This window comes from Falco cherrug, chromosome 2 (assembly GCF_023634085.1).
Source record: "Falco cherrug isolate bFalChe1 chromosome 2, bFalChe1.pri, whole genome shotgun sequence".
Classification (NCBI taxonomy): Eukaryota; Metazoa; Chordata; class Aves; order Falconiformes; family Falconidae; genus Falco; species Falco cherrug.
This window is the reverse complement of record NC_073698.1, coordinates 68,991,085-69,018,124: the sequence shown is the minus strand read 5'-3', so window position 1 is coordinate 69,018,124 and position 27,040 is coordinate 68,991,085. Positions and strand designations below refer to the sequence as shown.

General features: G+C 40.8%; 2 protein-coding genes across 7 annotated transcripts in view; both read left to right on the top strand.

The window, feature by feature from the left end:
• LOC102055105 (interleukin-1 receptor type 1-like) overlaps positions 1–10,617 on the top strand; it is a 32,052-nt gene extending 21,435 nt beyond the window's left edge. For 2 of the 4 annotated variants that reach the window (XM_055701515.1, XM_027813416.2), the window contains exon 13: positions 10,471–10,609. In XM_055701515.1, the coding sequence (XP_055557490.1) occupies positions 10,471–10,545 (75 nt within the window). In that variant the 3' untranslated portion in view covers positions 10,546–10,609. Of the gene's footprint in view, positions 1–10,470 lie in introns of all 4 variants that reach the window. The other 2 variants (XM_027813418.2, XM_055701516.1) reach the window with 2 other exon arrangements.
• A 4,300-nt stretch (positions 10,618–14,917) lies between these two features.
• The window catches only part of IL1RL1 (interleukin 1 receptor like 1), a 30,895-nt gene continuing 18,772 nt past the window's right edge, over positions 14,918–27,040 (top strand). For 2 of the 3 annotated variants that reach the window (XR_003562478.2, XM_027813420.2), the window contains exons 1-7: positions 14,918–15,074; positions 16,270–16,399; positions 20,748–20,843; positions 21,729–21,799; positions 24,031–24,232; positions 24,530–24,698; positions 24,789–24,951. Coding sequence is in view for 2 of the 3 variants with exons in the window: in XM_027813420.2 (XP_027669221.1) it covers positions 21,733–21,799; positions 24,031–24,232; positions 24,530–24,698; positions 24,789–24,951 (601 nt within the window). In the remaining variant the exon portion in view is untranslated. Of the gene's footprint in view, positions 15,075–16,152; positions 16,400–20,747; positions 20,844–21,728; positions 21,800–24,030; positions 24,233–24,529; positions 24,699–24,788; positions 24,952–27,040 lie in introns of those variants that run through there. The other variant, XM_005444779.4, reaches the window with a different exon arrangement.

The window sequence follows — 27,040 nt, the reverse complement described above, 5'->3', positions numbered from 1 at the left end:
GTATCAGCTAGGTGTGTACTTCCTGGGTATGGTGTGACACAACCACATTATTTCAAATGACTTGTAGGAGAAGCGGCAGGACAAATGCATCTTTGTAGGGGTAAGGAAGTTGCAGGAGGAGGTTATAAATTCTACTTCTGAAATGGCAAATAAGCAGGGTGTTTGGGAGTTACAAAAAATAAGTTATCTGTCCCTTTAAAACAGGAAAAAAAATTGGCAGTTAACTCCCCTACATATTGCCTACAGGAACAAACAGTGAAAAAGCTAAAGAGCTGTCTTGACAGGGACACTCACAGTGGGAAAGAACTTGTGTGCCATATGTCCCCCTACCATCTGTGTATGCTGTCTTCTGGGTCATGACATCTGGTTCTGCTTGATATCTGGCTCCAATTCCTGTATTTTTAAAGTAAATGGGACTTAGTTCTCCTCAGAGAGGGAAGAGAATAGACCACATGCTGACTTCTGCAAGAAAAGCCAAGTTTTTCGTAAAAATATGTCTCCTCAGCCTAGATTTGAATGGCTTGGTACATGTATGTATTTAAATGAGCCAAGAGTGTGCTAGCACCGTCTGCTGTCATTTTTTAAAAACCACTAACTTTGGTGCATTTGACATTTTTGGAGGGTAAGGTTGTAAAGTTAGTTGCATACCCAGATGAGGAGATGAACTGGCATATTATTGCGGAAAGGATTACATCCAAGACAGTAGACAACTGAGGACAGGAAAGATCAGGAGTCCCAGGGTGATGGCTGGTGAGGGAGTAATAACATCTGCCATAAGAGGTGACTGTGGGGATCCTGAAACCTTGCAGCAGTGAGCTGTGCTGGCATTGTGCTGTGCAACGTCTCCATCTAGTGATGCCTGAGACTGAAGCACTCCCCTTTTAAAAAAAACCACTCTTCATAGAAGACCGTAGTGAAGTTCTGTTGCTAATAGTGCCAAGCCACAATACTAAGAAAAAACACACCAAGAGGTAGTAAAAAAAATAATATTCTGATGACTGCTGTTCTGAATTATACTGTAATTATTATTTTTAGTGCTTTCCCCATACTTTTGTAGGAGCTAGTGGGGAATTTAGTGGAAAATGAGATATTTTTTTTTTTGCCTTTGAGTCCATACATCTGTTAATTCAGATTTAATTGGGAACTCAGAATTAATTGGGAAATGGGGAGTTGTCCTCTGTAGAGCTGTGTTTATCAGCCTGCAGCATGTGTCAATTAGATCTGACTGCTTTATGTTGAACAACACTTCCCATTGGTTATTCCAAGAAGACTCTGAATGGAGACCACTTCATCTGGGATCTGCATTCCAGCAGATCAGCCATGCGTAATGGCTGGAACACCATTACCAACCACATGCTCCCCAGGCAATTGAGAGCAGCACAGCTCAGTTGATGTGATGAAGTATGGATATTTTTTTGCCTAATTTAAATATCTAGCCCACTGGGCTGGGAACAAATAGATCTAATGGTCACATGGTGAGAAAATCTTGGGGTCTGGGATGTTGAAGTGTTTGTAGGTCCCTAGTCTGCAGATGGACAGGTTCAGTAGTCTTGGAGCCCTTGAAGAAGAATTGCCTCAGGGCTGCCATCAGAGGGGAGCAGTCAGGTGCATCATGAAGACTATATGAAAATGTCACAGCATTCCTCGGAGAAGGAAGCACTGGCATGTTCTCCCTGGCTCTGATGATTTGGGAATCCCATTTCACAGGCAGTGTCTTCTGCTACCTGAAATGATCAGCCCCCAATCCTTGCCTTGGATTGTGTGCCCAGGCCCCAAGGGACCTTGCAAACCCTCTTTTCCCTGCTGGTGTGTAGCTTTTTTTTTTCTTTTCTTATTTTTTTCCCCTTTCTTAATTAATCTACAGCCATACAGTTTGTAAGTTGAAGAGTGTTTGCAAAATGGAAGTGATGGGTGGTCTCAAAGTCTATCTAGCACCTTTGCCAAAATCTCTGTGGAGCAAAACTTTGTACTTGGATTAATGCCTGTATTAAAATAATATTAATATGAATAATCTTACTATTAACGTTAATATTAATAATAAATGCAGCCAAATAAAAAATCTTGCCGTGGCTCAGGCAAAATGATTCTGAGTTCCAGAACTAATGGTGAAGATGAGACTTTGCAGAAAGTGTTTAAAGAAATTAGCAAGAATGGCTGGGGCAGGGTGGTTTGTGATGCTATCATCAATTCAAGGAGCTCTCAGTAGCTGGTTGGATTTTGTAGCAAGGACTCAGATGGCAATAAAGTGTTATAGTAGTATAAGCATTATAAGCATTATGAAGGTCACCTGATGACAAATGGTCCAAGAGCAGCCCCAGGCGTGCTTTGTGTGTAGGCCCTTAAATGTTCAGTGCTGCTGCTAAAGCTGAAAATTTTCTGCTCCAGCTGTGGGGAGGCTATGAGCAATCACTGGTATCCTGGGGGAAGCTGGGAGTTACAGGAGAGAGGAGCTCAGTGGGTTTGGTGGGAATTCAGGAATGTGGGAGTCAGGCCATGCACTTGCTTCTCTTCAGTCTCTCTCTTCCTTGGAACCCACCAAAAGAGGCTGCTTCTTGCTCACCTTGAACTCCGTGGCACACAGCTGCTTCTCACAACCAATCACCACCTTACTCATATGCCTGCACTTGTCAGTTACAACAGATTCTAGCTGGAATTGGGCTAGAGCGCTTGAGAAGGGAGTTGCTACATACATTTCTCTCAAGGATGTGAAGAATACAGGATAGTGGCTATTTCCATTTATGGAGTAGGATCCTGGCGGATAGTATGAGATGGTCATTCATAGGGAATAAAATGAGAGTTCTTGACCATATCTTAATAAGGGTTAAATCAAAGTGCGTATTTTGCAAAAAAAAACCCCTTGCCATTTAAAACAATAACCATATGACTTCTTCTTTGCCAGCTAAATGCCATCTCAACTAAGTAAGAGGCTAACTGGAAAAAAAATCCTTGTAATGTTTTAAAAGTGTTTAGCCAATTTGACCTAGACCTGGCAGCATTATGAAGCTCTTATGGCCTGGCCTGGGGGAGAAGAAGGGAGGAGGTGAGGAGCAATAAAGTCAGCAGCACCCTACATAAATACTGATAAAGATCACGTGTAGTGTTTTGAGCTAGTTGTGGGGCATGTGGAGCAGCAAAGTGCCTTTTTATCTTTGCATGTACTTCTCTGTAACCGCAAACGTACTTAGAGGGGGCATATTTTACTGCTCTTGGCTTTTCTCTTTGAAGATAACTCCGATCAGCGTGATGATCTTTTGCTTTTCTGAGCGAGGCCACCTCCTGGATCACCATGTTCCTCTCACAAGACCTGGTGTTCTGGAAATTCCCTTGCCTTAGATGCAGAGCAGATACTTTTTTTTTTTTCTTCCCCCCCCCCCCCCCCCCCCCCCCAAAGCTCCTGGTTTGTTGCCAGCAAAGTGTTTTCAAGCAGTGAGTACAGAGCACTTTTGAGGGGAGCTGTGGAAACAATTATTTTTGGCCTACACTGAAAACCTGCACCTGTAGGTTTCAGTGCACTCATAACAGAGCCTGCAGGTGATCCTAAATGCCTCAAGGAGGAAAATAAGGATTTTGACATGTGATGAAGTTTAGTTACAGATGCTGTGAGTTTGTGTGTTACTTTGGCCAGGGGATTGTAGGGGCTGGAGGGAGATGTGCTGGCTGCAATAGCTCCAGCTGACCAATTCCTCAGGCCAAGAACTGTCTCCCAGCCAAAGGGCCCAGTTCACTTGTGAGAGCTGCTGGGAAAAAAGAGGAAAAACAAATGCTGGAGAAGAGCATGAGAAATGCTCTGCCGAGTCAAGCCAGCAGCTGACTGAGCCAGGAGTTCTGTTTTCAGCAGCAGTGAAAGGAGCTGCTGAAAATCCAAGTGATATCTCAACAGCTGCCCCATTCTGCTGGGCTAGCTCTCCGACCGCCAAGGTAGCCAGGTTGGTCGCTGCTACTTTCTTGCCTCGCTGCCCAGCCTCGGCACACTCTAGCTTTGCCAGGGTGCTCCGTCGCTGTGGGAAAAGTGGGATTTTTCTGAGGGCTCAGGCGGGTGTTCAGGCTGAAGCCACCCTTGCTCTGACGCTGCACCTGCATGGAGGGCCAGCTCCAGCTGCACCCCTCGTTGCTGTCACTCAAGCCAGCTTGGCTCCTGTGCCATGGTCATGTTGCTTCTGTGCTGTGACGACCCTTTAGGCTGCATATGTGGTGTCTCAGGTCCGATTCCGGGGCTGCCATCCTTAGCCCTTCTTCACACTCACTCTGGGCTAAGGAATGGAGCCAGCAGCAGGCAGGACCCTAAGAGGAGCCTTCCTGTAGGCCAGGGATGCTCCCACGTGAAGTCCCTCTCCTCTTGCTTTACCCAGCATTACCAAGCTGCAGCACTGGGTGTAGAGACACCTTGTGCTGGCAGGCTACTGGGGTTTGTCCCCATTAGCTGTTAGCCAAGATTAGCTGGGGTGTTTTTAGTGTTGCAAGTTTCAGAACCCAGTCATGGTTGAACGAAAGCGAGTGACATTGTCATATGGGTGTTCCTGGAGATCTTGGGGTGCTCTGTGCTCTCAGTGTGTTTTGGTCTCCCATCTGCCTGTTTGCCTACGAATGTCAGCAGGGAGCTGTGCATGTTTGCAGCTGCTGGGCCATGGCTAATTCAAACTACATGGATTTTATTTCTAGCACTCCAGATGTGAAATCTGAGCTCCACTGAAACCCTGGGATCAAGATAATATTCTGGTGTCTGAACCCTGAAGTTTCTTTAGTTTGTTGTTTCCTCTTCCCTTCTGTAGCACGGACACACAATTGACCTCATCCTCCCCCAGGAAAACAATAGAGCTGTCTTTCCTTGTTAAGGTGACTTTGGACACTGGGAGGTATTGAAAAAGTCAACATTTCTCTTAAAGAAAACAGCATTCTTAAATGGGTTTAGTTAGCGTCCTGATTTCAGCTGGGATAGAGTTAATTTTCTTCTCAGTAGCTGGTACAATGCTGTGTTTTGGGATTACTATGAGAATAATGTTGATAACACACTGATGTTTTCAATTGTTGCTAAGTAATGTTTATACCAAGTCAAGGACTTTTCAGTTTCTTACGCCCTGCCAGCAAGAAGGATGGGGAGGGGACGGAGCCAGGACAGCTGACCTGAACCAGCCAAAGGGTTATTCCGTACCACAGAACATCATGCTCAGTATATGAACGAGGGGAGTTTGCCAGGGCAGGGTGATTGCTGGTCGGGGGGCACTGGCTGGGTGTCAGTCAGCAGGTGGTGAGCAACTGTATTGTGCATCACTTGTTGCTTTTTTTTTTTTCCTTTCCCTTTGGATTTTATTCTTCTCCCCTTCATTCTCCTTTTCATTACAGCTTTTGTTGTTGTTATTATTATTATTACTATTGTTTCATTATCATTATTGATTTGTTATTATTATTACTACTATTATTATTATTGTATTTTATTTCAATTATTAATTTTTTCTTCTTTCAGCCCTTGAGTTTTACCTTTTCCTCAATTCTCCTCCCCATCTCTCTTTACGGGAGGAGTAAGCAAGTGGCTGCAGGATAGTTGCCAGCTGGGGTTAAACCATGACAGTTAGGAAACACTCATGCAACATGAAGTTACCAGGGAAAAGCCTGCAGGCATCATGCTGGTGCAGCCATCCAGTGCAACTGGATAATGGAAGAGTTGTGACACTTTTTTGCTATTCTCCTGGCATGGTCTGACAGGTGCTTATTCCCTGTCTTCACTAGTTTGGACTGTCCTGCTCCCTCTGCCTGCCAACGTCTGCTCCAAGGCTTTGCTTTCTATTGTGCCAGCACAGTTGCCTGTCCATGAAACCTGCCCAAGAACCAAACCAGCTGAAAAATAACTGCTTTTGTTGTTTCTCTTGGCCAATTATTTCTTAGGCAGATCTGTTTTCTGAACTGTCTGCCATCTAGGAACACAAAATATTTTTTTCTGGCACAGGGAAGGCAAGTGTGGATGATTAGGATGGCATAAGAAGAACTGCTGCTAGAGCACAACCTTGGTAGAGTTAAGCAGCTGTTTGAAGGTCTGTGTTCTTGTGGCTATACCTTTCCAGCTCTCAAATATGGTCCTTTGGAGCTCCCTCAGTAGACTGCAGTACCATGCCAGGAACACACTGAGATAATGTCTCTCTTCTTAGGCCACATGTTTGGGTTTTAAGGATGTTGTTCTATGCATTGCAACTGATAGACTTCAGTTGCCCTGGTCAAGGAGTTGAGTGAAAAAGGTCGTATCCTACAGTACACGGCATGGTCCGATGCACCGGCTTCTGATAAGGTGTATTTTCTGCAACCAGCACACATTTTCTCTTGGTTTTACCCATCACTTTATCAAACTTCAGCGCAATCACAGTGCTGGCTATCCAGTACATTAAAGAGAAAAAGATAATTGATCTTCAGGAAAAAGATAGCAGCCCTGTGTATCTTTGCCAGACCACACGGGTTCCTGGGGAGACCAGACTTGGAAGAGACATCCAATAGGAGGTGAATAAACAGACAAAACATAACAGGCTCGGGAAATTCCTGGTGCTGAGAACAAGCGGAGGCTAGGAAAGTACTGAGGTGGAGTTATGAAGTGTGTTGGACATCATGATCTTACACTTTATTTTTCTTAATAGTCCTTACTACAGAAGAAGTACTGAGCTAGATGGTCTGAACCAGCACAGGTATTGTCATGTTTCTATGACTTAACCTATGAAAGCAAGACAAGGATCTGCATCAAAATTTGCTACCACTGCTGTTGACAAGCATTCTTTCCCATTCATTTTTTTTCCTGTAATGTATTGATGGTTTAATTTCATAAATGGCAAGTCTTGGAAGGAATCATCTTGCCTGAATTGTAGACTCTTCAAAATTCATCATCTACTTTTGTCTGTCACTGCCTGTTCCTTTGTGTCAACAAATTTTGTCCTCGTTGTCCATTACATTGCCTCAACAGGCTCCAGAGTTGCTTTATACCCTTCTGAGAATTTGTCATTTTGCCATGATTTCAGTAACCTCAACTAGCTGTTTGTTGGTTCAAGATCTGGTGTTTCCATTGTTGCAGTAAATTTGTCCTTTCTCTTTTCAAGTTTTAATGGACCATTTGAAGGCAACCTGTTGGTGAAAACTACCTGGAAACATTTTGCTAGAGCAGGTTCTCCTTCTTTTGTCATCACTATTCTATTGTCTTAGTCTTTGGAGCACAAATATTTATTTTGTCTTGACACAGATGATACCTTTAGTGCTTCCTATTGGCTATTACATTTTGACTGAAATTTCTGTGTGCTTCTTCCTTCTTAGTAATTTACCCAGAATTTTAGTTATAACAAGTTAACATCTTATTCCCAGACATTGTTTGACTCAGTTGACAAAACAGATGAAATAAAAGATAGTAATAAATGAGTACAAACGGGCATATTGATCTACAGTGAGTTCAGTTGACTTTGGCATTTATAAAGAATGAAAGAAAAATTTTGAAAAAGTACCTGGAACTTCACAGACTTTACTGTTTGCATGTTGCCAGGGAGCTGCATGGACGAGACATGAATATAGTTATAACAGTGTATTTGGAATTGAACTTCTCCTAGAGTCAGTATGAGCCTCTGAATAGTTATGACCAATACTACTTACAACCTCAAATTCCACCTTTTTAGCTATGATGGTAGGTGGAATTGTTCATAACAATGATGTGCAGATGTTATTTAATGGTAGGATTTCCATTCTAGGCTTTCTGTTCTCCAGCTCAAAAGAGCAGCAACATGAAAAAGAAAAAAAAAAAAAAAAGGAAAGGAAAGAAAAGAAAAAAAAAAAAAGGCAAAATATAATCAGAATTTTGTATTTTCTATTTAGCTGGAACATTGGAAATATTCACTGGCAAATGGAATTTCCAGTAAGGATTTAGAGGTGGAGTTGATGGGAAAAATGGTTACAGGTGGGAAACTGATCGATTGACTGAAAGGTATGCCCACTGAAGTGTACAGTCTCAAGGTTTTTATTCTGCACATAATCTCATTCCTCTTCATGCTGGCTAGAAGAGATTATAGTAACACTTATTACAATAATTAGCTGTGCATTTGAAAGTTTCTTCTGAAATCTTCAGACCAGAGATATGCCCCTGCTTTCCTCATTCTGTATTTTGAAAACATAGTTGAGGTTTGTGCTGTTATGCTGAGTTGATATGCTTAACTTCTGTTGTGATGAATGTGCTGGAAAACATGCCACAACCTTGTTAATTTTGTTTCTTTTGCTAAGTGTATGTAGTTTCCATCTAGGTTTAAAATGTTTACAGAGAATTGATTTTTTTTTATTTAGATTTTCTCATCAGACACATTCTTGTAGTGTAATTCAGTATTTTCTGAAACTTCATAGTAAACTACTCCAGAAAGGCAACACAAACAGAATATTTTTAATAAGAATAATAACTCAAGGACTTCAGTATCACCCAACTATTTGTCAAAGAATATATCATGTAGCATTTGCTTTACATTTGTTTCCTTCATTGGTTTATCAGCCACAGTTGCTGTTCTACTTATGACTACTTTTAGACTGTGTCTTTCCATCCTTCAGCATATGAATTCAGAGAAAATGAGTACTTTTGCTAGTGATGTGGAGAGAGATTAAACCGATTCTTGGGTTTTATTTTGTATGGTAGACTGCCATTTCTGCTGAGCTCTTGGAATTCCAATTTTGTTGCTAACCAAAGGTCAGATCTGAGGTTTTGCTGAGGCAGAAACTCAACCTAACAGAAACTTTACGCTGACTTTACAGTACTGATAAGCTGAAGAAAGTCTGTGGAAAGAGCTGTCCACACAAACACACTCATTCAGAAAACTTCTGGTTATCTGAGGATACATTAATTTGCACATAGTATTGCTTCCGTGATACCCTGCAGAACTAGAAATGTCTGTGCCTATGAGCCGTGTCTTTGCACCCAAATTTAGACATACACAGCCCCCAAAGGGGAAGGGAATGGTTCTAATCTGTTTAGTGGCAGAAGATAAGGACCTCTAAGATCAGCAGAGGATGCTCTGCTCCCTAAATTGTGCACTCCTGACCCTTACTGTTGACTGTAGAGAGAACGAATAGGAAATGCTTACTTCCATCCCTGGGCATGATGTAAGCTGGCTATCTGCCTTCTGAGAATAGATAATAATGAGCAGAAACAGCTCGATGATACAAAAACTCTGAATGCATTCACATACTAGCCTTGTGGTTAGAGCAGTCATCAGGAAACCGGTGACCTCCCTTGCCCTGAAGAAGAACGTGCTCCCTCAGCTCCTCCTAGGATGCTTCCTCTGTTTCTGACATACCTGGGCCAATTTGTACCTGGTAGTGCAGTTTTCCTTGTTGAAAGCGAATATGAAGGAGCCCAACCCACTTAAGAGGAGTCAGAGGCTCCAAATAAAAATGTCTTATTAATGTCCACTCCCCATGTGGCTAGAATCAAATTCACTCTTGGCTGTTCTCCGTCTTCTCCATGATGTATAAACCCCAACACACAGCATCTCAGTTTCAGTGGGCAGGCTGGAGGGTTCTTTTTTTTTCATCAGATTTTTCTGCTCCAAAGCAACAACAAAGGGGAGAAAAGGAACGAGCTCTTTCAAAAAGCATGACTTGAGACCTTATGGAAATATATCTCCAGGCTCTGCAGGAATTCCTGATTTCAGAGACGAAAAATTGCTCTTTTGGCTCTTGGCAGAATTATTAATCACAATATTTGTGCGATTAAATGAAATAACTGTCCAACAAAAAGAAAAGGAATTTAAACTTAATAGTTACCTCCAATGTTGTGTTTCTTCTGTTTCTCTATTAATGTTAGAAAATAAGAACTATCATATCAGCTCACACAACCTCCCTCACCCTCATCTGCAGGTCTTTATCCTGTTGCTAATCAAAAGCACAAGCCACCAAAAACAGGCAAAGGGCAAAATGATGAACCCTGCCAGTGTCGTTTGTGTGGGATGGACATCCTCAGCTTAAAGTACCTTTTGCAACAGTATCTTAAATGGTGATCAGTGTATTTCTCCTTCTTAAATTCAAGTCATGCCTTTTGAACCCAACTGTGCATCTACTTTTGACAGCTTCACGCAGAAATTAGTTTCTGGTTTTATTTATGTGAAAGATTACTGTTCCCTGCTTTAACCATATGCTTGTTGGATTTCCCTCTTTCTTCCATCATAAGAGCTACTGAAAAATCAAAAATCTTTCCCTGTTATTTTTTTCCTAGTGCTGAAAGTCCTCTCTTTTCTCAGCTGCAGAGTGCCAGTCAGTTCAGTTTATCCTTGTAGCAAAAGCCCTTTGCACCTCTGATATCCTTACTGCTGTTTTTCGTAGCTTTTTTCATGCTGTTATATCCTTTTCATCACCGGCGACTAGAACTACATCCAGTGTTCAAGCTAAGGATATGTTGCATCAGTGTAATAAAATTTCCTGGTTTGTTCTCTGTTCTTTTATTAATTACTCCTCACAGTCTGTTTGCTTTCTTGCCAGCTGCTGAACATCAGGCTGTTTTCAGAGAAAATCCAAAGTGACCTCAAGATGTCCTTCCCAGGTAGTGAAAACTGATTGCTTCCTGTGTAATCTTTGGTAAGATTTTTTCTCCAAGAATACTGCTTTGTGTGATCAATGACTAATGGGTGACATTTCATAGGAAAAGCTTGGAAGTTCTTGTTTTCATGAGAAGGCTTGTTTTTCTTTCCAAAATTATTTTAAACTTTCAGGGAATGCAGCCATATCTGATAGTAAATCACATATGATGATATCTGATGATATATCATATATGATATAATGAGATAATTATTACATTTGAGATAATTATGACAAAAATGTTCTTCTAAAAACAGAGTTGATAACCTGCAGAAAAAATAAGACATTTTCATAAATCATGATATTATCAAAAATATATATAATTTTTACAGCTAAAGCTCTGCTCCTGCACGCTGTTGGTATGTCATGACCCTCTTTTATCAGTAAGATATTAACTTCCAGTAATTCATACACATTAAGAAACAAACAAGACTATTTAGTAAGAAGTCATTATAAACAATGTCCTTTGTCCACAAATTGTCTTCAATGACTTTTTGGAGAATCCCAATTAATTTTAGTTGTATAAATTAGTAAGAACTGTGTCTTTCACATCTGAGTTATGATTTCCAGAATGCCATGTATTTATAGAAGATTCTTCCTAAGAAATCATGTAGGAAAAACTCCTTATTTGTAGGGAAGAGGTCAGATAGGAACAACACTGATGTGCTGAATAATCTGTTTCTACAGTAATAGGAACTGGAGTGGAGGAGGGGGCATAGGAGGAGGTTAGCTTCCCGTGCACTCTTGGTGGTGGTGGTGGGGGTTTGGCTCTAAGGGCCTGAGTCTTCTGGAATTATTCTATGCTGTTGCACCAAGCAGTGATCTCTTAGATCTAATGGTCTTTGACTTACAATTTGGAGATTTCACTTAGGCACATCTTGTCTGTGTCCTGGAGTTACTTGGACACAGGAGGGCTGGTTTATCCAACTTTTTCTATTGTGGATAAGCTTTGGATAGGTTTCTTGCCCAAAGGTACTTGCCTGCTCAGACTCATGCTCATCACTGTACTGTAAGGCATTCTGCCATCCAAGGACAGGACCACCTGTGGGAATAGAAGATCCTGGAGACTGAGCAGAGTATTTTAATTTCCATAAGAGCAACAGATGGACTGCACCGATCCTCTCTCTGGTGGGCTTTGTGGTCTCCCCGTGGGGATCCTGCTGGCGGCCCAGTGACATTCAGAACAGCTGCTGTTATTTTTGTTCTGGCTGGCTGTATCCAGCCTCCATGGGATGGTGGCACAGCTGCTTTCCTTTTGGAGCAAGGCATGAAGAAGATAAATTGAGAACTTCTTTAGAAAGGGAATCTGGTTTTAAGATACAAAGGCTTTGGTGATGATAAGACTTTTGTTTGAATATCGTCTTTGGCCTGACAAGCATAACTAACATTGTTAAGATCTTTTATAAACTGCTGGTGATCAGATAAGTTCTCATATAACATATCAATGTGCAAACCAAAGGTAACACATGCCAGTCACATTAAAAAGGGCAGATATTATTCTTCTTACTTCAGCCAATTGCTTTCTCCAAGATACTCTCACGTCCATTTTGCATCCCTGAACTTTAATGCATGAGCTGGCAACTAAAGTGGAGCTGAAAACCTGATAACAGACTTAATAGCTATGCCCTAGTGGGATGAAGGAGGAAGATGAGTATGATGAAAACACTGATGGCTTTGTAACACTTAAGTTCTTATTAGTCCTTTTCTGTCCACATGCAAGTCCTCACCTACTGTTGTGTGGGACCCTGCCATGCCAGTTGACCTTGGCTGCCCACCAGGGGCCCACAAAGCGGTTCTATCACTCCCCATCCTCAAAAGGACAAAGAAATACTATGAAAACCATGGGCTGAGATAAGGACAGAGATATCACTTACCAATTACCATCAAGGGCAAATCAGACTCACCTTGGGGAAATTAATTTATTGCTAATTCATAACAGAGTAGGATATTGAAACACTAAGACAAAACTAAAACTACCTTCCCCCCATCCCTCCTAGGCTCAGTCTCACTCTCAGCCCTTCTACCTCTTTCCAATGAGTGGTGCAGGGGGGCAGGGAATGGGAGTTGCAGTCAGTTCATAATATTTTCTTCCTGTTGTTCCTTCCTCCTCACACTCTTCGCCTGCTGCAGTGTGAGGTCCCTCCCATGGGAGACAGTCCTTCACAACCTTTCCAATGTGGGCTTTTCCCACGGGTTACAGTTCTTCATGAACTGCACCAGTATGGGTCCTCTCCATGGGCTGCAGCCTTCAGGAGCAGACTGCTTCGGTGTGGGTCCTGCCCCGGCCACAGGTCCTGCCAGCAAACCTGCTCCTGTGTGGGCTCCTCTCCATGGCCTCCATTCCTGCCAGAAGCGTGCTGCAGCATGGAGTCCTTCACAGGCTGCAGTGTGGATATCTGCTCAACCATGGTCCTCTGTGGGCTGCAGAGGGACAACATGCATCACCATGGCTTCACCAGGGGCTGCCCGGGGCATCTCTGCTGGGCGCCTGGAGCCCCCCCTGCCCCTCCTGCCCGGCCGGGGGGCTGCAGGGTGCTGCGCTCACAGTGTCTCACTCCTCTCTCACTGTTCCTGTGCAGAATTTTTTACCCTTTTTTAAATATGTTATCACAGAGGTGCTACCAATGTCACGGATGGGCTCAGTTTTGGCCAGTGGTGGGTCTGTGTTGGAACCAGCTGAAACTGGCTCTGCCCAGCATGGGGGCAGCTCCTGGTGTCTTCTCAGAGAAGCCACCCCTGCAGTCCCCAAGCCTTGCCGCATAAATCAAATACACTCTGGTTAGGCATGTATCCCTGCAACAGTGTCTTCCTAGGACAACTATCTCAAACTTCTCAATGAAAGGAGCCAGCAGAGCTATGTGGGGACTGTCCCATTTGTCTTTATCACAGTGTGGGTGGTAATAAGCCTGCATGATTAATAATAAAGATCAGGGGCCACTCTTACCTTAGGGGAAGAGATGTCCACCCCCGTCGGAAATTTTAACCCTTGAAAAATCTCTCTAATTTCTCTTTTGCACAAAGCATGAGGTGCCTATGCTAGCCACAAGTAAGGCACCACAACGCAGAGGAACAGGAAGGACACTGCAGCCTCAGTAGGGTGGGTCCCCACTAGCTAAAACCACGTTAGACCTACCATGGGTATGGACAGACCCAGCAACAACTTCCCCTGGCATCCCACCCTTTGCTAACTCCACCGGTGCTCCCTAGGCTGGCCTCAACAAGTGCAGATAGGGAAACCTTCCGTGCCAGGGTCACTTCTGTCCAGGTGTCCCCTACCGTGTGCAATGACAGTCTGCAAGCAGGGTGCAAAAAATGTACACAGCAAATATTTTCTGGCTAATGCAGGCAGGTATTAGATAGCCAGGATTAATATGCTGCCAGAATAAGCACTGTTTCTTGGAGCACAGTGAACCCTGGTCTTGCTGAGTTGCTGTTTTCCTATCTCTGCTTTTCATCTAAGGTTTTTATCTTTTTTTGTGTCATCATTTTTCCTCTTGAATGCTTGAACTCTTAACTCGTAGGACCTCGGTAATTTCATTTGATCTGGGTTTTCACTTTGTGTTTCTAGCATGGCTTTAACTTGTATACTTTTCACAGCTCGGGAGTAGTTTTTTCCAGTACAACCGAGTTAAGTTCATACAGCCATGCTGCACCAAAGCCAGCCATGGAGTCACAGGCAGCTGAGTCTCTGGGCCATTGAATCCTAGTGCTGGTAAGCACTTGTGGGGACAACTACAACATCTTGATAACCAATATCAGATTTTTCTTTTAGGTCTAACACCTAGTGGCACTCCACTAGGTTCCCAGTAAACTCTTCCAGTGCTTCAAAGATTTTTTCTGCTTTTTTACGTAGATATTCCCTGATTCGCTTTAAGCCCATTACTTTTTGATGTCTTTGCTTGGAGAACATGAGATTCTTTCACTTGCCGAAGTGCTATGCATACAGGCTGCCAAGGGAGCATGATGCATCTAACTACTCAAAGAAATTTCTTGCCATATTTCTGTAAACACATTTTTCTGTATACTTATCAAATAGGACATTCTTAGAAGCTGGGCCAAAAGTTATAAAGCATTCCACATTGACTGTAGTTTCTTATGAAAGCTGCAGAATGGGTTTTGCTCAGCTAGCAACTATCCCCTTTAACCAGGAGCTCCACCTGCATCATGATCTGGGAACAAACTGGGCATGGGGAATGGACTACAGGATGAAGGGCTCTTCTGAGTTATGGAGCAACAGAATGAGCATCTTTGATCTAAGTTTTAGTGGACTTTATTGTAGAAAAAAATTATTCTGTATCTAGGCAATGGAAGTTAGTTTAACCTGAATATATTTAACCTTTCCCCAGAGTAACTGAAATGTTGTGGTGAGAGGATGCTGAATCTGCCACTGAATGCAGATGGTTACTCCAAACTTGTTGGCCAAGTCTCTAGCATTGGGAAATGAGGAATACCTTGATTAAGATGAAACTCATGAACCTGAGCAGGAAGTGGTTTGTGAGCTTTTCAAGGTAGGGATCTGAGATGACCTTGACCAGTTGACCAAAGCGTTGTGGGATTTCATTGTTGCAGGGTTGGTTTTTTTAGGTCCTTTCTATTTTCTCTATCATGTAGGAAGTGCAATCCCCAGACTACTTCAAAAGAAATGTTTTACTAAGAACCGGGGAAAGCATCGGTGTGACATCAGTAAGACCTTTGCACACTGGCATATAATTGCTACATCTTTGTGCATTGATGTTGAGTTGCTGAATGCTGACAGCAGAGTCCCAGGAACACTGGAAGTGATAAAAGTTATTCATGACTTTGCCAAGAAAAAAATGAGAGTTTGGATGACCATAGTATAAAATCTTGTTTGGTTAAAGAATGAACAGATGATTCTCAAAATGTCTGTAGGGGTTATTCTGCTAAAATGTACAAGCTGATTTGTCCCCTGGAATTTGGCTGATTTGGCACTGAAATTGTTCCTTTGCACTGGCTGCTGCGCAAGAAGAGGATAGTTCGGGACCATTGATCTGATGGGTCCAGGCTTAGCGCTGATGCTTGGAAGGCTGCTCAGCAGTCTGGAACAGAGCTCCCTAAAAACATCTTTGCGATGTTTGGTGGCCCATATGGTCTCCTGCCAGTCACTGTACACTGGGTCATGTTGACTGCTGTGGTGACTTCTGCCTCTTGCTCTCTCAGAGTTGCTTCTGGAATTCCTGTGGAATTGCTCTGTCCCTCCATCCTTCTTTCCCTCAGAGACTTAATTTAGCTGCTGGTGCAGACAACTTGTTTCTCAGCAGCGTTCTTCTATCAGCTTAGCTTCAGTGAAGCAGTTTCCTTCACTAAAAACTATTCCTGGTGCTCCAAGGACTTTTAGAGCTGTTCTCCAGGAGCTGCTGCCTGACTAGACCAGGCAAAGCTGTCACTTGTTCCCAGACAAAATCTGTTTCAAAGCACCCTCTGCCAGCTCAGTGTCCCTTTGTTCTCCTCAAGCATGTGAGAAAGCCAATAACCAGCCAGCAGATTTATTGCAGTATAATTATACTGAAGTGGAATAGTTTGCAATTAATGGAAAACCTGTGTTATTTGTAAAAAATATCTGATTAATTGGAACTATGAAATGTCATCTCTGATAGGTACTTAAGGTTACTATAATAATTTGCATGTTCTGCTCTATTCAGTGGGAGGTGTCTCAAAATGAAGCTGAGTATCTTGCTCCTGCAGATAGGAACTGCACAAGCCAGTTCAAAAGAGTTCCCAGCAATATCTGGTACAAGCTACAGCAGAAAAATTAGTGCAAAGGACTCAGCCACAGAGAGTGAGCCACTTCTCTGCTCTCTGAATTTTCCAGATGGTATGTCAAATTTTTATATTATCATTTAAACAAAAACAACTGAAGTATTTTATAAGGAAGTTTATTTCAGTTCACTTATGTGCTGCTTTATCTCAAGAAAAAAAATAATTAGATTAAAATAGGGGATATGCTTATGTGATAGGCAAATAATTTTTGGAAAAACATATTTATCTTATAATGAAGTGTATTTAGAAATGGATTTTCCCTCAGTTTTCTGACATATATTTTAGTAATATATTCAAAGAAAATATTTACTGTGCAATGGATTTTTCAGAGTTTAGTATATTTATGTACTTTCTTGCTTCAAAATGTTTGTAAGAATAATGTTTATATAGATTCTAGTATTTCCATACTTCAATGCCGAAATCCCTAAATTTTACACTTACAGCTCTAACTAGTGTAGGTGTTAACTATTGTGAATGCTAGTTCTGGAATAAGTTTGATGCTACTGCTGCTATTTTAATAGCCCATTTCCAGTCAGAGTGGGTTTTCTGGTTTGTTAGAAGAATGAAAATAACTTTCAAAAGGTGAACAAATGCATTCCATGTCTTAGTAAACAAATCTTACAAAACTGGTATTTCATGGTATGTTTATGTTGCAGTCTGTTAAGCTTTTTAAAGTACAAATTGCAGTAACATTTCCAAGTTTTGTTAGTATGTAAGGTAATGTACTTTTATAATTTTTTTTCAGTTATATGAACAGTACTATAAACAGTTTGTTGCCAAAAAACAATCATAAATGTTACTTACAGTTGCCTTTGGAGAAGGAAGGAGTTAAGCTCTATAGACTACTGCTTCTGCAACATAACTAAGGCGTTCCCAGTTCTTTCATCTTCCTTTGACACTGGATCATTAGGGGCTAGGTTTTGACATAGTCTGGTAGTTATCTTGAGTGTCTGTATTTGGATCTAGTGCTTTTTCAGCATCGTACTGAAGTTTTCATTCACAGAGCTTAGACTTAAGCTTATAACATACAGTTATTGTGAGTGATAGGAAAAAAGAGATTTGTGGGAAATGTCTCCTTATCTTTTTCCCCCTGAATATTAGTGATCTAATTATACTAAGTATGCAAAAAACCCCTATTATGCAAGTTTTACTTCAGATAAATGTAATAAAACGGAAGTTCTAAATAAATCTGCAAAATCAGAAAGAAAACTCGTAACTTTGTGTCTCAGTGTTTCAAGCTACAAGAATGTCTTCCTTTTGATTGTGGGATGTCTTAGTGCTTTTATCTTGTGCCTCATAATACCATTTTGATTTCACCTAAGTATCATGGAAGCATAGATGCTTTCACTTTGCTTTGTGCAGAGTAATGCCACAAGCTTAAAGGCACTAGTGAACCAGCCCTTCTCTTGCTATTTGCTGTCTAGAACTCCAGCCTCTCCCTTGGGTTTTATTGAGGTAGTTTGGCAGTTCACTGCTGACTTTGGACAATGCAAACAGAATCATGTTGTTCTTTTAATTGTCTGAGCTCTTTGTATTTTTAGGGAACATTTCTGTTTAACCTAAAGCCCCCATATATTGCACATATTCACATACACAAACCCCAGACTCTATTAAAATGTTCCCAATACACAGCAACTTAAAAATGGGGCGAAAATCAATAAAGTATTCATCAAAGTTAGGTGGGGAGAATCTGTTCTTTCAGCACAACTGCTTTGCACTGTTTTGGTGCAGGCTGGTAGCCCAGTATGTGTAAGGTCTCTTGAAGACATACTTTTTCCAGAAACAATTTTCAAGGCTAAGTACAACTGGCGAGTGCAACGATAGGCAAATAGAAATTTCCTACTCGTGGATCATTCTGGTACTTGTTAGAAGCATTTTTGAGGGTAAGTAATTAGCTGTCTTCATTCCTGGACAAAGCTGTATCTCAAAAATGGAGAAAGTACCGCTCCTTGCAAGTTTTTGTTAATCACCAGCCTTCCATTTCTTAGGGCTGCAATAGCACTGGTAACAAGGGACTCACCAGTATCTCCAATAGAGGTATCAATTTTGGCCAAATACAAAATAGACACATACTAATAAAATATCAAATGAGAAAAACCTCATTTCAACAAGTCTCCAAATCTAGTCTGTGAAGCTGACTTTTCTTTTAAAATCAGTTGTTTTACTTTTTGTCATCTTGCCGAAGTATCTGCTTGCTTAAACAAAATAGCTTTAAAAAGTAGTAGGACAATTAGTGTAACTGCTGGTTTACCTCGTTGGGGGCAAATAAGTTCATGGAACAGAACAAAACACTTTGAGGGAAAAAGCTCCCAGCAGAGAAGAAATATTGGTAATTTTTTTAATGTCTATTTAATTACTCAACCTAATGATACTAAATTCTATTTATTATTCAGCTTAGAGTTCTTAGCTGCTTCTTAGGGTCTGTTTGGAGACTTCACTGTGGAGACTCAGTTGACACAGGTGTATCTAATCTCAGCTGTATGAACTAGCCCTGCGGCAGCTCGTGCTTTGCATATCATGTTTGCTTATGTGTATACACATACATGTGCTTTGCATGCTGTAGGCATCGAGCATCTGATGGCACGGTGCTCTGGGAGGCTGCATAAATAACCTTTGGAGGGATTCACCTTCCCTTGCTACATTGCTAGTTCTGACATGTATACCCTGCTGCCGTCCTCCTCTGGACAAAACAAACTATTCCAAATGTACGTGGGTAATGAATATTTTAAAATCAGCTTGCAAAACTGGCTGCCTGGTTGGGCAGAAGGATCTTTTAGAAAGAAAAGGTCTTCTCTGCATAAGCCAGTGCTCGGTAGCAAAGACAAAAAAGTATGGAGATGGCAAATTATTTGGAATGATCAACAATGGCTCTTGGGAGCTGCAAGTGAAAAAAGTAATTTCTGTGAGAAAAAACAAGTGAGACATAGGCTAACCAGAGCTGATTTGAACCAGTAAGATCAGGTACAGTAACAGGTAGTGAAAGACCGTTAACTAGAGTGGAAATTAGTGCAGAGAATCAAGTGGTGTTTCAGAGCGGATCTATATCATAACAAGGCTCAGTGAAACAAAGTTAAGGAAAATCAGTTCTAGATGGCAGTGTTTCGATTTTACCTAGAGAGACAGAAATGAAGCAGACAGATATCTCATGAATTGTGTAAATGAAGTGCTCACTGCAGTATGCCAGAGAAACTTTCTTCACTTGCTCATAATATGCTGTTCAGGAGATTAAGACACCATGTATCAATTAAACGTTGCTCGCAACAGCGAACTGGTTTTCAAATATGTGCAGGGCATTTGCATGTCCCTTTTCTTTCTCAGGAGAATATGGAGCCATGACTCCCCATATCATTTTTCAACTGTGATCAACACAGACCTTAGCTCATGAATGAAATCAACACAGTTGCTGGGAAATACAAAACTGTTTAGGTCCTGAATTGGATCCAGGCATCTAGTAACTGGGATATGAGAAACACTGCTCCCCATTCCCACCTGTCACTTTAGTTTGCTCCCTGTTAGTGTCAGAAATAAATTCTAGGAGCAAGCCTTCTGCTCTGAAGGATGAACAAAGATAAATGCTTTGCTGTGTTGATGCTGTGAATTCTGTTGTGTGCCATTTCGCTCTGTATCCTTCTTCCCTGGGGGCCTGCCCTGTCCCAGGCCACTTCTGAACCCTCTTCTGGGCCAGTTTATTCATTCCGTACAGGGCAAAACTCCTGATGTTTGTTGTGCTGAAAGGTACCTTCTAAAAATCTATTAACTTGGCCTAAGATTTCCTTAAAATTAAAGAAGTCAATAGACTGGATGCACTTGTACGTGGTGCTTATCTCCAGCTCTAATGAAAGCAAGCAGCTCCTCATGCACACCGTTTCTAGGAGCTCCTGTCTGGTCACTTGCTTCCCATAAAAGGCATGGAATCAGTCTTGCCATGACGTTAATGCCGGAATGCTGCTTTTTTGGTATAAATGTCATCTTTCCTGTGACTTGTGAATATCCCTGCAAAACAGCTACACTGAGATTCTCAAGATTTTCTCTTCCAACACTAAGTTTTGTTGTTACTTTTAAAAGTAAGAATAAGCCTCTGTTTTTTAATGTTATTAAACCTTCTAAAAGAAGAAACTTTCCATATCAATACAAAGCTGGTGACATTTCTGAAAGCTCAACATTGAGTTTGTTCCGAGTTTCAGACTTGGCAAGAAGTCTTGACAGGGTCTGTCAATGTTTGTTTAGTCTGGAAATCTTTGGCACTGAAATAAAAATTTGCTGCAGCAAGGGTGATGACTACTTACCATGCCTGTATGGTTTTTGCCTATTTTTTACTATACCTCTTGTGCTTACTGTCTGCAAGATAAATTATTATTTGTTTCTAACTTGATTTCTCCTGAAAACTTATCTGCCATCTGTAGTACCATGGGACTGCTTCTTCCTCATACATAATAGTAGAACTCACTGCTCTGTGACCTGCAGTGGAGGGCAGCATTGAAGCAAAGGATTTATTAATGGTAAGTAGAACATCGCTTACAGCTGTGTACTATAGCTGGATTGTGTATCTGCTGCCTCCTGAGATATTCCTAGATTAGGTCAATTTAATGTCCATGGACAAATAGCCAGTTTCTTTAATAAACGGGTTTGCTGGAGAGTGCCTGAACCACACCCCAAGATGTGAACTACAGCATCTGCATATAAATTAGACACAAATAAAACCAGCAGTGAGGCATGGGATCTGCCCTACTGCTGTTACATATGTTCCTTTACCTACCTTTTCAGTCCATTTCTTCAGTTCCCCTTCAGGTTCACATTGCTGATGGCACTCACCTGGTTTTGTTCTTCCTGCTAAATGCTTAACTAAAGAAGCTGTCACTGAAGATACTGCCACTTCCATAGAAAGCCAAAAAGATGTTGTGTACCTAAGCAGTTGATTTAATGTAAGCTTAATTCAAAGCCAGGGTATATATCTTCAAATCCAGGATGCATCCTTTTCTAAATTGAGGTATAATTTTTCTGCACTTGACTATGAAAAGAAGCTTCCTTAAAAAAAGCAGTAACCAAGAAAAAAGAGATTCAGCTTGAGGCCCACCATGGCAGAGTAATTCCCCCACCCCCATTGGACTAAGTCATAACATGACTTTCAATGGAACATCAACTGTTGCATTGATTATAGAGCAAAGTATCATCTCAAAGCTGCAAAACCACTCCTACACACACACACACACACACTCTTTCACTCCCTCCCTCCCTCGCTCCTGCACAGAGCAGCTGACATGCTGCAGTTTATCGCTGCATGATATTGTTATCTATTAGTAGATGTACATCAGTACCATGGCAACATCATAACTGATGCAGTCAGAGTAAATTCTGAGATATTAATGTTTTTCTTTTTGCTTTAGAAATATGATGAGGTATGTACATTTGATCTTCCTGTCTCCCTTCCTCTCGGTTTCCATGACATCTGAAACATGTAAGTCACACTTTAAAAATACTTTCTGATGAGTTTTATTCTGTGTAGGCTGTTCCCAAATTGGTAATTTTTTTAAGCTTAAAATTAGCTAGTTTACCTAAAAACACAAATCATAGCTTAAAACCTAGCTTTATGTGTTTTCTCTGTATTTTAAAATGCACCTAGTAATGTCCATTCCTGTAACATTAAGTCTAGGCTCTACTGCTCCTTGCCATCTCTGCAAGCAGAAAGAAAGAAAAGGGTCTTTTTGAAAGGACTTGAGAGTAGCTGGTGTTAGAGGCCCCAGCTGGGCAGTCTCCCAGAGCATGCTTAAATAACACCAAACAGGGCATATGTGTATGCACCCTGCTGAACCTGGGAGATAACTGGGCTCTTTGATCCTTAAAAATGATTTTAATATCCTGGTTTTGGGGGTGGTAACCCACAAGTGCAATGTAACACTAACATTTCCCTGCATACGGAGGGGAGATTCAAAACAGTAAGCTCTTTCTGACAGGTCAGGTCTGCTGACTCAGCTATGCAATGCTGAACAGTGACACAGTGTTAGATAGCGCTCATCTAGTTCTAGTCTCCAACAGAGCTGCTTGTTTGAAAAATATCTAAATCTCTAAATATTTCCCCATATTCTTAGGTTTACAACAGCAATGCTAAGAGTCAAATTAATTACATTTATTAAGAGGCCAAATTCTGCTTAATAATTTGCCAAGATAATTTTCATTGATGTCACTGAGTTTAGATGAGGCCTCTCATTTTCTGTGTGTTCCTTTCCCCCCTGTATTTTTCCTTGAAGAAAGCTCTGTTTCCAACGTGTTCCTCCTTTGGTGGGGCAATGCTGCCTTTCCTGACACCTCTGATATACCCCACTGTCTTTGCAAGGCTCAGGGGTGGGAATGCTGTTAAAGTGATGGAGTTGGGGTGCTCATAGCTGATGCGGCTAATTTAGGTGACTGAATTAGTAAGCGAGATGACATGTAATGTCAGTGGAGATTGGCCACGTCTTTAGAAAGAACAAAAGCAGAAGCCAAGTGTTCACCTTGTAGAGAGGCTCACCACCTGATTTGTGCACTTATGTGTCTAAAGCCAAGCAGTGGCAAGACTCCTACAGTGTCATTTTTGATAGATACTCTCTGTTTTGGTTAGCTATTTCATTACATACTCTCATTTTCTTGCTCCCTTATCTACTGTAGCTCCTCTGCCAATCTCCATCTTTGTCCAGTCTCCATCCTTGTTTACTTTCTCATCTTTCCGTTTTCCAAAATGCAATTTAACTTTCAGATTAGCATTTCTATTTTCAGCAGCTAGTTCACAGTTCAGGTGCCTGGGTACTTAAATATCTGTCAAAATTGCTTGATTCAAGTTTCTCTGGACCAGTTTCAGTATTCAAAAGTAGAAAGATGCACAGTAAAAAGAAATCAGTATTAGTGTCTTACTCCCAATTAGATCCTCTTTTTTCTTGTGAGCATGTGTGGTTTGTTTTCTTAAGCTTCTTATTTGTCTCTTATTCCTTTCTGGCATCTTTTCACCTTCCCATCATATTCTTCCTTTCAGTCTGTTACATTTCTTTCATTTTTTCACATTTTCATGCACTTCAGACAGAAACTCCTCTGGATTTTGTCTTTTTTTTTTCTTTTCTTTTTTTTTTAATAATAATCTACAGAAGTCCTTCTTCTACTATTTTTTTCTTCCAGGGAAAGAAAAATAATTATTAATTCCTTTTTCTGTTTTAAAAAAAAGAACACAGCTCTTTCCTGTTGTATAAATAAATATTCATTATACTGAAGTAAGGAAAGCTAACTTCATAGTACAGTGTTAAAGCCAGTACTTATCTTTGTGTTTAAATTCCTGTTTTGAATAAAACCAGGATTTCAACCACAGATTTGCCTAAGAAGATCATTTCAAGAAATCACTATTTTTCAATTAAAACCTCATATTTTTTAGTGTATATCTGGTTTGAATCTAGGGTTTGTTTTGTTTTGTTTGTTTCTTTCTTTGTTTCAGTCCCACACATTAATTACTATTTTTGAAAACAAAGGGCTCCATAACTCAAGGTAAACAACATTTTTCTTTAAAAATATCTAGTGAGAATAAGTTTGCTATATATCTTCTCTGATAACCCAAGGAAGCTAGAGGGACATGACTGGCCTACTGATCCAGAAATGCCAAGTTCTCCTCTGTCTCAATGGGGCTAAGGTTTAATTAATCTGAGGTTTTTATTTTTTGTTCATTTGCAGTTGATGCAATGGAAGGTGAGGCTTTAGTTATAAAATGTCCCCGATGGAATTCATCTTTGAAAGTCACCTGGTATCACACGAATACTAATAAAATAATTCCTGCAGAAGAAGAGGGATCACGAATATTTTCCTTAGAACGATTTCTTTGGTTTCTGCCCAGTTCTAGAGAGGATGCTGGAAACTACACTTGTGTTATACATTTGTAAGTGCAGCATTGAAAAGTGAACGGCTTAAGACTGGAAAGAAACATACATATTTTAATAATGCATTCTAATTATTATCTGTGGGCATGATGCCATTTTTTCATGGTGTACACCATTTCATGTAACTTTTCATACTGCAATTGCTATTTTTGTAACAGATCATTGAAATCAATCTGTGACTGAACTGCAATAATAATCCATATGTTTATAAAACGAAACTCATATTTATTACAAATGTTTAATATATTCCATATAAAAATACTATCATTGACATAACCTTTATTCTATTTTTAAAGTTCAAATAATCGCACAAAGTCGTTCAACATGAATGTGCAGGTGCATCCATACAAACCAGGAGTATGTTTCCCAAGCCAGATTCGTTACCCAAATGACACTGGAAGAGGAAAAATTGTTTGTCCTACAATTGACAATTATAAGAATGCTACTATCATCCAGTGGTATAAGGTAAATAAAACCCTGATAGTGCCAGTTGTAGATCAGATTACTGTAAGAAGCTATTTGTAGCCAAATAAAGATTATTTTTTTTTCCCCCAGGACTGCAAACCTCTTCAGGGACAGAGATACTTCAAAAATGATAAATATATTTTTATTGCCAACCCAAGAAAGGAGGATGATGGTTATTATACTTGTCAGTTTACCTACACTCATAAAGGAAATGTGTTTAATGTATCAGCAACAAGGATTTTCATAAGTAAGGGTAAGACAGTCATTTTGTAGCTTGCTAAGATAAAAAAGACTGATGTCTACTTAAAGGAAAGGAAGGTCCTTTTGCACATTAACGAGAAAAACAGTTTCTTTTGGTTTGTTTTGCCTTCTTAATGAAACTTTAGAATAGCTTTTGTGGCTGGGGATCCAAATGGAGCAAAGTGGGGATAAATTCAGACGTGGTGACATTCAGCTTTTTGCTAAAAGTCTCTGATGACTTTGGTTACGTGCTGTGGTTGGTAGAGCTGTTTGGTAGCTCTTATTCCTGAAATGAAAGGTCTCCTCAGTGGGATGCTGCAAAGCCCTGTTTTCTATTTGTTTGAGAGAATTTGTAGCTAGTGAGGATCATCTGGTGATCATTGGGAATGCTGCTGTGTTGATGGTCTACAACTCAATACCTTCTGGTCCATCTTGATTATCTACCATTTATTTGATAGTGGGGCTGAAAAAACTTTTGAATTTTTCTTGAAGGAGACAAAATGAGCAAGATATTTATGTAGACAGAAAAGGAGGAGTGGAGCTCAATGATTACTGGGTCTCTGTTATTTTGAATGCAGCCGACATGGCCAAGGTGTGTGGACTTTGGGGTGCCTATAGGATGCAGTCTCCTCTTTTTTTTTTTTTTATTTTATTTGTATTTGAATGGTGGTTGAGGAAGAGCATGCAGCAATTAGCAGTTCCAGATTGCATCTACATGCAAAACTTCAAAATGTGTCTTCGGTTCTGCAGTTAGATCAGTAGAAAAATAATCAGAAAGACAGTTTTTGGTGTGGGAGTGGGGGTGGGGCTTTGGTTCAGGTTGTGTGTTTTGTGGTTTGTTTTTTTTTCAGAAATAGATAATGTTCATTTGCAGACTGACATCAGATCTCTGCTGTGGGGAGGCACTCAGCTTGGGGGCAGAATGCAGATTTGGAGCATAGGAGCCTTGATTCCAGTTTTCACTGCTGTGCCAAAATCTCAGTAGCGGAGTTTGTTCTGATTCTGAGCTGGACAGAAGGCAGATTTGAGCTTAGACCTAGTACAGTATCTTAGGGGGTGTTGTGCCTTTCCTCCATCTCTTCTGTTTAATACCCTCCTGGTCTACGTGACACTTGTCTGCCTAACAATTTTTGTTTGAATGTACTTTCATCAAAACTTTTTTAACTGATCAGGAATATTGTATCTGCATTAAAATCCAGCAATTTTCATTATATTTGGCACAAAGGCATCCAAATTTACAAAAACCTTTGTTACATCCAGGCAGATTACTTAATTTCATAGGTAATTTCACTTTCTTTTGAAATCATTGCAGAAAGAAGGGATTGCAACATAACGTGAAACCTGACCTCGGTCTGTCGTATGTGCTCCAGTTTTTACTAAATTCACAGTACTTAACGACAACGTCTTTGCCTTTTTTTCAGCCCTTAAAATTAGTATGCCGATGAGTAGAGCTGTTACGTTTTGATAATACTGGCTTATGATGTACATTCCTGTTGCCTTGCAGATCCACACTGACACAGAGGACATTCTGTCTCTGAATGCTGGCAGCTAAGAACTTGGCATAGGCAGCTAGCTAGGAAGTTACTGACTTCCTCCTGACTTCTTTTTTACCAGATCTGGCTAATGAAAACTAGAAACAGTTAGGATAGGTAAAGAGAATTGCTCTTTTGGCAGCCTGGGAAGCAGGGGGTTAAATGAGTTCCTGCAGATTTTTTTAGGGAAATGTGGTTATGGGCTTCACAGAGGTACCTTGAGGTGGAAAAGCTTAATGAGGGAAAAGATAGCAAGCAATGTCTTTGCAGTGGGAAACAGAAGACAGTATAAAGGGCAAGAAAAGAAGAAAAATGTATCAAGGGCAAAAACTCTGAAAGGTCTGAATGCCTAATTCAAGTCAAGTGGATGGATGTAGTATGGACATGTCCATAACAATTATTAGCGGGGATGGAACTGAATATGTTGAAGAACAAGTAGTATTCATTCTAGAAGGAATATCTATAAGGGACGCTCAATGTCATGGCAGACTGATGTAATGGGAAGCAATTTTGTGCAGCAGTGGTGCACAGACAGCAGAGATTCTTGGGAACCAGACACACTGCAATGTC